Genomic DNA, 9,341 nt, shown 5'->3' on the forward strand with positions numbered 1-9,341 from the left:
CTCTGTACTGGGCAGTGGGATCTCCTCCCAGGCTTCCTGGATAGCCACATGTGATTGCCAAGGTCAGAGTCCTCAAAAGCTGATTGGTATGTCTACATGGACACAAAGGCTACGTCTACACTGGCATGATTTTCCAAAAATGCTTTTAACGGAAACGTTTTCTGTTAAAAGCATTTTCGGAAAAGCGCGTCTAGATTGGCAGGATGCTTTTCCGCAAAAGCACTTTTTGCAGAAAAGCATCCATGGCCAATCTAGACGTGGTTTTCCACAAAAAAGCCCCGATTGCCGTTTTCGCAATTGGGGCTTTTTTGCAGAAAACAGTACTGTGCTGTCTACACTGGCCCTTTTGCGCAAAAGTCTTTCGGAAAAAGACTTGCCCAAATGGGAGCAGCATAGTATTTCCAGAAAATCACTGACGATCTTACATGAGATTCAGTGCTTTTCTGGAAATTGATTTTGCGGAAAAACTTGCCAGTCTAGACACAGCCTTAGTGTGCATGCTAGGTACTGACAGAGCAAAGCGCACTAGCAGGGCTGTGGTAACTGCTGCAACACAATTTGGCTGGATGCTCTTTAGGTTGTATACGAGACAAATTCACATCCAGCCTAATATTGTGAATCACCCGCAGGGGCCAAGGCATAGATTGGGAGCTGGTGGGAATTGGGGGCTATTCTATTACCGTAGCACAGAGCAGCCCTAGTCATGGTTGAGGACCTGCTATGCTAGGCGCTGTACCAACAGGCCACAAATGGCCCTGCTGCAAAGAGTCACAAGATACAAACATGGCTGCCTCAGAAGAGCCTGCCTTAGAGCACTAGAATTAGATCCTTAGGAGTGAAGGGAAAGCCTTCCCTAGTGGTTAGAGCTTTGGGATTCGTGTAAACTGGGTTGATTCCCTGGGTGCTCTTCAGCTTATCGCTTGCCCCTCAGCCTCAGAAACAGTTTTTAAACAGCCACAGGCTCCTTCCAACTGCTGCCTGCAGAGCCCAGTGCCAGGATGTGGGGCAGCCCCACAGGGGTGAGGAATGTGGCTTAGGACATGGTAGAACCCCCACGAGGTGCAGCAGACACATGTCCTCCTCTGCAGAGCCCCGCACCTTGGAGGATGCTCTGGGTGGTTTGGGGAGATCTCCCCTGCCCCATGCTTCTACAAGGCTTCTGAGGCATAGAGGGTTCAGAGACGAGCCATGAGGCCCATTTGAGGTCTGGCCATCCTGCCTGTGAGAGAGGGACAAATTCAGCTTCATCTCTTAAGCTTATTGAAGAGAAGCTGGCTAAGAGGTCATGTGGTGATGGGCTACAAATACCTGCATGGGGAGGAGATTTGAGAGGAGAGGGCTCTTCAACCCATCGGACACGGGCAAAATAAGAGTTGGAAGTTGAAGCTAGATGAACTCGCATTGGGAGAAAGGGGCAACTTATTTACAGTGAACGTAAACCACCTCAAGAAGAGTGGTGCAGTCCCAGCTAAAACCTTTCTGGCTGCAGAGGGTGTCTCTTGGGGAAAGCTGTGCGGGGTACCTGGCTAAAATTCCCTGGCCTGTCAATCGATGCCCTAACGGCCCCAGGCTGCAAGCAGACCACCTTTTCCTATGGGTGACCCTCACACGCCTCCTTTGAGGAAGGAGCCATCATTCAGGACTGTGCTGCTGCTGGGAGGCTGGAGTCAAGTTGTTTTCATGCCCAAAGATTTCTTGCAGGCTCAGTTCCTTCTCGGAGGCTGGGATGCCCTTGTGCCGGATATACCGGGCCTTCCTGGCTTCAGCATACAACTCCAGAAATGCAGGCCTGCTGACTGTGGGCTGGAGGTGGCTGTTGTGGGGGGCATAGGCACCTACAGCGGAGCTCAGCTTCTCGGGGCCAAAGGGAGGTATCCTCTCTGTGGCGCTGGTGAGCTGGAGCATGGTGTCTCTGCCATGTGCATGGCTGGCCTTGGCCTGCCCCTGGGACAGCACTGTGGGGTCTCTGTTGGGTTCTTCCTGCTGTGCCCGCTTGGCAGCGATGTTCAGCCGCCTGGCGAGGGAATGCCTGAGGTCTGTGATGGAGCTCGCAGCTTTGGCCTGGGTGCACAGTGAGGCCAGCCCAGGCCTTCCGGAGGACTCCTGCCTTGCATCATCCAGGATAGCACCAACACGTGTCTGTTGCAAGGGTGATTGGGCTGCTCCCGGGAGCCCCTCCATCTTGGGCAAAGTACTTCTGGGTGCTCTGGAAAGGAGGGAAGAGAGAGGATGGAAACCTCTGCAGTCACTGGCCAGCAGCTCTCCCTCAATCACCTCTCTGCTTCCCATGACTGCCCAGTGGTTCTGCCGGGTGAAGCTCCTTCACAGAGCCCTGAACACAGGGCTCCCCCCCGCCAGCCCATGCTGCAGTGAGAGGGAGAGCCTTGCACGCGTCCAACGAGTGTGCCAGGCTGCAGCCCCTTTTCCAGCTCCCCTAGAACCTTCCCAGGTTATGGCTGCACTTCTCCCTGTAGCACACCCCAGCCGTGGCCCCACAGCTCCTCAGTGTGGCCCGCTGTGGCCAGATTCCACCAAGACCAGGGTGTGGGATGGGGAGGTGCTCTCAACTGTGGGGCCTACTTCCATTGCTCCATTCGGGCATCCAGGCAGAGTTCCTCTGGGCCATGGCTGCTGGCTCCCTGCGTGGTGGTGAGGAGCAGTGGGCGCTGGCTGGGGTTCTCTGCTCATTGTCCCCCTCTAGCTCCCTGCTACTGAGCCTGTGACCCAAGTTCCCATCCCTGTGCCCTTCATTCACTTGTCTTGGGTCCAGTGGCCCTTCCCCATGGGCTGGCGGAGGGACCAGCAGCTGTGGGCAGGTTTGTGCTCAGCCACGTTCCCAGGAGCTCCGTAGGTGCTGTGCCAGGCTCCCAGCAGAGCTCCTCCAGCCACGCCCATACATGGGCTGGGCATTGCTCCCTTCGCCCACACAAGCCATATTTTTCCAATAAGGTGTTTTCTTTTGTCAAAAAACCCAGACTTAGTGGTCGTGCACACCCCACCCCCCTCTTTTTTTTGCAAAGTGAGTTTGTGTACAGTGATGTTTTTCATTGTTTTAAAAACATTGAAGTGAAAAATGTATTTTAAAAGTACCAACCGTTTGGGATATTTGCTATGGGTTTTTTGTTTCCCAATTATTGTAAAATGCCCATTGAGTATGTTTTACTCTTTCTCCTATTTTTCCACTGGAACAAGAAAGGGGAAGGTAAAAAAAGAAAAAGTGGGAAAATAACACATTTTCACTTTATAACTTTTTCGTTGCAAGAAAATAAACTAAAAATGGAAAAACTACATTTTTGTCTTTCCCCTTTTCTCCCATGTCCCTTTGTCTTGTTAGTGTGACAGACAAGTGTTTGTTTCCTGCTGCTTTTTGCTGTCTTGCATCCTTTTGCCTGCTCTGTAATGTCAAAAGACCCTCAAGCATGGACCGGAGCTCAGCTTATCCTTTGCTGCTCTGTCTTTTGCCAAAAGCAGGGACATTTTGAAATTAGCAAGTGGCCAAAGGAAAAATGCTACAGGAAATAGAGACAAGTAGCTATCCCTTCCACATTACTCATTTTATTGTACTCAGCGGCTATGCGGGGCGGGAGGGAGCACAGTCAACTCAAATCTGACATTTCAAAAGTCCAAAATTTTGAAGTTTTAATAATTCAAAGATTTTTGGAAATTATTTATTTTTTAAATGGCTCAATTTCACCCCCTGTGCCAAAGGGACAAGATCACCAGTTCAACAGTTTTCATGAACTTGTGAGATAGCCCCAGGGCAGCTGACTACAATAGATTGGTGATAGAAATGTAGCCGTGTTAGTCTGGGGTAGTTGAAGCAAAATGCAGGACAATGTAGCACTTTACTACAATAGTTTGGTGAGAGCAGACATACCAGCAGCTTAGTGAATGCTTTCCTGTTCCCTGAATAAACTGACTAGAGACTTCTACCATGTAATCAAGGCAGCCAACAGGCACCTGTAGCTAATTAAGAGCTCACCTGAAGCAGTAGGCTAATCAGACACCTGTTGCCAATTAAGGCCTGCTGGGCTACTTTAAAAGGTTTCCCCTCCGCTAAGGAAGGGGAAAGGAGAAGTGTGACAGACTGAGAGGGAGAAGTTGCTGCTGAGAAAGGAAAGTGTTTGTGCTAGAGCAAGAAAGTTTGCTCAGACCCCAGGGAGAAGATACTAGGGGAGTGTTTGGGGAAGTGGCCCAGGGAAAAGGCTGCTGTATTGGGGCTAGAGGAAAACCCCATCAGTTGCTGCTACTTAGCATCCCTGGGCTGGAATCTGGAGTAGTGGGTGGGCCCGGGTTCCCCTCAACCCATCACACACCACTAAAAAGTCTGTTCCTGGACAGAGAGGCCAGGATGGCGGAGGGGTTTCACCAGCGATGAGAGGCTCAGTATGCTGTGGTGCTGGCCTCTAGACAAGGTAAGAGGCAGGTTGGAGGGTCACCGTGAGCCTCTGGGTCAGACAATAACTGCCTAGCATGCAGAACCCACGGGGCTTGACCGGAGCTTTGCCAGGTGTGTGTTTCTGTTAGTAAGGGCTGGGTGCTGGTCTCCTGTGCATGTAACTTCTCTCAGGACAAGATGTGTGGCCTGGGATAAGCTTGTCCAGGCTGGAAGTGACACCTCTGCTCCCATCCCCCCTTAGCAATGAGATCTCTAGCCAAAGGCAGCTCAGCATGTTTGTAGCCATCTAACTCCCTCCTGCCACCCACCCCTGCTCACCCCATGGCTCTCACTGCCCCAAAGGCAGGAGATGGCTGCAGCCCTCAGCAGAGCCTTGCCCCTGTTTGGCTGGGTCCTGTGGCTGAATGGACACGTGTGTTCGGGCTGCCAGGCTGTGGTCATGAGACACACTTACCTCAGTCGCTCCCCTCGGCTGGTGCTATGTGGCTGCCCTGACATAGTGGGGAGCATGGGCAGAGCTGGCCTTTTACCAACCATCTGGGAGAGGCCCTCTCCTGTTGCGTGGGCCGCCTTCTGGGAATTGCCTAAGACACCGGCAAACACTGGTCACTAATCATGGAGCATGCTGGAGAGCCCAGGGCCCACCTAACGCCCCCTACGGAGGCACAGTTACGGCTGGGGGCCAGGCTGGCCGGCAATCTCGCCTTCCCTTTGGCCACCACCGCTTGCCGTACAAGCCTCTCGTCACTGGGCCTTTCACCTCCCTGCTTGTGACCCAAATTCCCATCCCGGCTTTGCCCTCCCATATTCACCTCTGGGCCCCAGCCTCCGCTGTGTCTTCTCCCATGTTGCTCCCACCCACCTAGCCGGCTGGTTCTCGCCGGCCCGGGGCTCTCTCCTCCTTAAAACCCAGCCGGCCACGCAGGCCTAGCCCCCCGCTTCTCCTGGTCAGTGCCCGCCGGCGTGGGCCCCTCCGACTGCCTGTGGGGCTGTGATTCAGTCAGTGTTTGCAATGGGGCAGGAACTTTTATGGTGGCACAGAAGCAATTTTCAAGTCCTGTGAGGCTTCGTAAATAAACCCTGAGACCGGGCAGCAGGGCATGGCACCAACAGTCCCATGAACAAACGCCCCACACAAATCTCACTACGGCACAAAAGATCTAGCAATCAGGTTGTCACCAGCAGCCCCTCTTTCCCATGCCCCTGACTTCACTTGGGCTAAGAGCGTCCAGCACGATGACACCTCACGGCACCGTCTTCCCGAAATGGCGCCTCCCTCCACTTCCACCCACCAGCAGCAGAAGTGCCCTGCAGAGGAAATGCACAGGCTGCTCGGAGACCTCTCCAGCGACCAGAAGAGCTGGAACGCTGCAACGGATCCCGACGCGCAAGCTCCGGGAGAGGGGCAGGTGCCACATAGTTACGCAGCCCAGCTATCACCAGTCCCAAGTAGCCCTGTGGCTCTTTCACTGGCCCCTTCTCCTGCTGGGCTTGCTGAGCAGAACTGGCCTCTCGGCGTGTCCCGTTTTGGAGGGTTCCTCTGGCACTGGGCTGGGGCTCTAGGGGCTGGGAGGGAGCCTCACCTTGTAGCAGTCTCTGTAGCTCCTTGTGGACCTGCCGCTGCGCTTTGATCACTGTGTTCATGTGGGAGAGTCGTGCTTCCTCTAAGTCCTGCAGCCCATGGTGGAGCCGCGCTTCAGCCTGCTTGGTGCGCCGGCGCTCCAGCTCCCAGCGCCTGGACTGGTCCCTCTCTGCCCGATGCATGGTGCCCAGTAACAGAGGGGAGCCCGCTGCGGCTGCCCCAGGGCAGTCCCAGAGCACAGCACTGTGGCAGGACCTGAAACCGGACACACTCACAAGCCAAGGCGCTTTGGCTCCATCTCCCACCCAAGGACCTGACGCACTTAGCAGACCTGGCTGGCCTCACTCCCAGCCCCTCCATTTGCCAAGGCAGGAAGCCATTAGGAGACTTGCCCAGCCGTCAGTGCCCCGGGCCGCGTTGCCGTGCACACAGCAGGCACCCCCAAACACTGGAGAATGTGGGGCAGGATGGGAAGTGTGGTGAGGCCAGCGCACGGAGAATGGGGGCATGAGGCATCCAAACTACAACTCCCATGAGGCATTGCTGTAGCGGCCGTTTTAGAATTGAAATGTTCAGTTTTTGACCAATTTTGGTGTAAATTGTAAAGTGTTTCATTATTTGACTGAAAAGTTGAGTTTCCATAGAAATAGAGCTGCACCCTCTAGCTCTAGCAATGTCAGCATGCTCGGTCTAGCTTTGCTGAGGGAAAAGCCTTGTCTGACCTGCTCTCTTTGCAGGCCAGCAGATCAGAACGCGGACAGCTCAGCAGGAAAGCTTTGACCTCTCTGGCCCTGTGGAATGAACGAGGCTGAGAGCTCTTTGGCTGAACGCTAAGCTGGGAGTGTGAGGTGTTGGAGGAAGCCTTCTGAGACCTGCATGGCTGAGAGCCAGCCCGGCCCCCCCAGCTACAGCGAGGGAATCCTGGGGAGAGGAGTCCTAACCCATCCAGGTGGCCAGGCGTTAGGCACCCCGGTGTCTCCGCGGAGACCGAGGGTGGCACAGGTGGTTTCCAGCGCTGCGGTGGGGAAGGCATAAGGGGGCAGGTATTGTGTGTTTGACCTGGCGCTGAGTCAGGCTTGGGAGGGAGGGGAAGATTTTTATCAGGGAAGGGCAGAAATGTGAACAACCACTTCCTTGCTGAGGAGCCGAGTGACCCATGAGCACTGAGCGCCTTAGAGCAGCCGTGCTTGTTAGTCCCTGGGAGACAATAGGACGTGTTCAGGCAGGTTAAATGATGCTGTGCCCTGCTGAAGTGCATCCAGTGAGGCACTGTGCCAGCCCACCGCTGGGGGGAATAGCGCACACCAGCCGCACAGTCCGTCCAGCTCCCCTGGCTAGCCCAGCACAGACGGGCTGCAAAAGCAGCTGCCAGTGCGCCAGCCTCTCCATCTGCAGCACCCAGCTCTGCCTGCCCTGGTGGTGCCACATCAAATGGTGCCAATGCACCTCAGCCCAGCCTGGCAGCTCCTCAGCCTCGCCCATCCCCCCACCCTGTAGACCCCGTACTCTGATTAGCATTATTGCTCTGTGGCAGCCCCGGGACCCCGCGGCATGGACCTCAGCAGTGCTGCTAAGTCCTGCAGCCCGTGGCTGAGCCAGGCTTCAGCCTGCTTGACACGCCAGGGCTCCAGCTCCCAGCGCTGGAATGGTTCCCCACCCCCACCCCATGGCTCTCCTGACAGACACTGAGTGGACCAGAGGCTGTTGGTGCTTTGGCTGAGACGTGTCCTCTGGGGCTGCCTGCCAAGCGGGCCAGCTCTGGAGAGCAGCAGGGGTGGAATTTCTTGCAGGCACTCGAGCAATAGACTCTGTGAGTGCTGTTGCCCTGGGCTCTTACCGACTGTCAATAAAATGCTCCCAGTGTAAACAAGACACTTGCGTCCATTCCAGGTACTGGACCAGCCTTGCCTGGTCCACCCACTTGCGTGCCACTAGTCTTGCTTTCTGCATAAACAGCTCTGCCATGCCCACCTGCATTTCCAGCCCTGGGCATCTCATGGGAAGATTTCTTAAGACCCAGCTGGCATTTCAGGTCCAGCCAAGGGAAGTGAGACATGCCACACAAATCCCCTAGTGAGCGTATTCTACTGGCTGAGCAAGACCACCCCACAGCCCTGCTGAGTGCCCTAAGCCCTGGGCTGGTAGCTCCTTTAGGCTCGCGTGCTCTCCTGCTGGAGCTGTTCTACTTTGTAGAAATGCTTCACTCCACAGCTTGGCAATTCCAGTGCTCGCCAAGGCTGAGAGAGACGCACATTTAATCAGCCAGCACGGAAAGCTGTATCCAGGGGTTCCCTCCCCCCGTGAACGGGCGCGTCACTGGGCTACCAGCCATAGGGAGGAGGGGGGCTTGGGAGTCTCTTGTTTAATCCCAAGCAAACTGGCAAGGCCTGTTTCCGCCTGACATGGACAGAACCCGTTGGTGAAGCGAATCCCCGTTTTCCAGCCAGCGGGTGGAGCCGTGGAGGGAGGCAGCAGGAAGAAAGGCACCTTCCCCGAACAGCCCAGCCTCTGCATACCAATGCTCAAACTGGGGCGGGGGGCGTTGTTTGAGATGCCCATGTGGTTGCTCTGGTAACCGTGCGTCGAAGCCCCTTTTGCATAAACCAGAGCCCGTCCCGTTCACGCCACCCATGGCCTGCGCCTGGCACCCTCCCGCACAACCGGGACGTGGGCGCTGGCAGTGCCAGGGCAAGGAAAACCTACAGCTGTCCCGTGGCCTGAGCCCGTGGCTGGGAGTGCAGCGCCTGCTCCACAGCAGTGGCACCCCTGGGGAAGGGCAATGGTGTGAGGGGCTGGGAGGGGAGTGGGTGGCACCGTGCCCAGGCGGCGAGGTGCTACCATGCCTGCTCCTGGGCCCTGCCGCAGGGGAAAGGCCAGCGCTGGCCAGGGACTTACCTGCTCCAGGGCCAGCAGAGAGAGGCTGTTTCCTAGCAGAGCAGGGAGCTCACAGCTGCAGCACTGACGCGGGGAGTTTTCTGAAGCCAGGTTCACGGCTTCTTTGCATGGTTCACGCCCCGCTCGTTGGCCTGCAGGGCAGAGCCCCCGCCCCCGCCCCCGCCTGCAGACACAGCAAGGAACCAGGCAAAGAGCAGCCCCTTTGTCTCCCTGCCAACAGGATGGGAGCAGCCCTGCCTGGCCCCGCAGCACTGGTCCTGCTCCTTCCCCAACCCCAGCATGCCTGTTCCTGTGCCACCTACTGCCTGGAGATGGGGGAGGCTGGGCAGAGCCAGACCCAGCAGGCTCTGGAAACAGCCCACAGCCTTGCTGCAGGGGACGCCGGCCTGGGAAGGAGCTGAAGCAGAAATGATCCCTAGGAACCAGCCAGTGAAGAAGCCAGAAGTGCTACAAGGCCCAGCCATG

The 9,341-nt window shown here is 56.0% G+C and overlaps 1 protein-coding gene across 1 annotated transcript; it reads right to left on the bottom strand.

Moving 5' to 3' along the window:
* Window positions 1-67: 67 nt before the first annotated feature.
* Window positions 68-9,045, bottom strand: CCDC190 (coiled-coil domain containing 190). The gene is made up of 4 exons (XM_075937110.1): window positions 8,877-9,045; window positions 5,983-6,236; window positions 4,854-4,983; window positions 68-2,206 (listed from the first exon to the last, which is right to left on the bottom strand). Exons 2-4 carry the CDS (start codon window positions 6,161-6,163, stop codon window positions 1,633-1,635), a joined length of 885 nt encoding a protein of 294 aa, XP_075793225.1. The 5' UTR covers window positions 6,164-6,236; window positions 8,877-9,045; the 3' UTR covers window positions 68-1,632.
* Between the last annotated feature and the right edge of the window lie 296 nt (window positions 9,046-9,341).

The sequence above is a fragment of the Pelodiscus sinensis genome, chromosome 9, assembly GCF_049634645.1.
Source record: "Pelodiscus sinensis isolate JC-2024 chromosome 9, ASM4963464v1, whole genome shotgun sequence".
Lineage (NCBI taxonomy): Eukaryota > Metazoa > Chordata > Testudines > Trionychidae > Pelodiscus > Pelodiscus sinensis.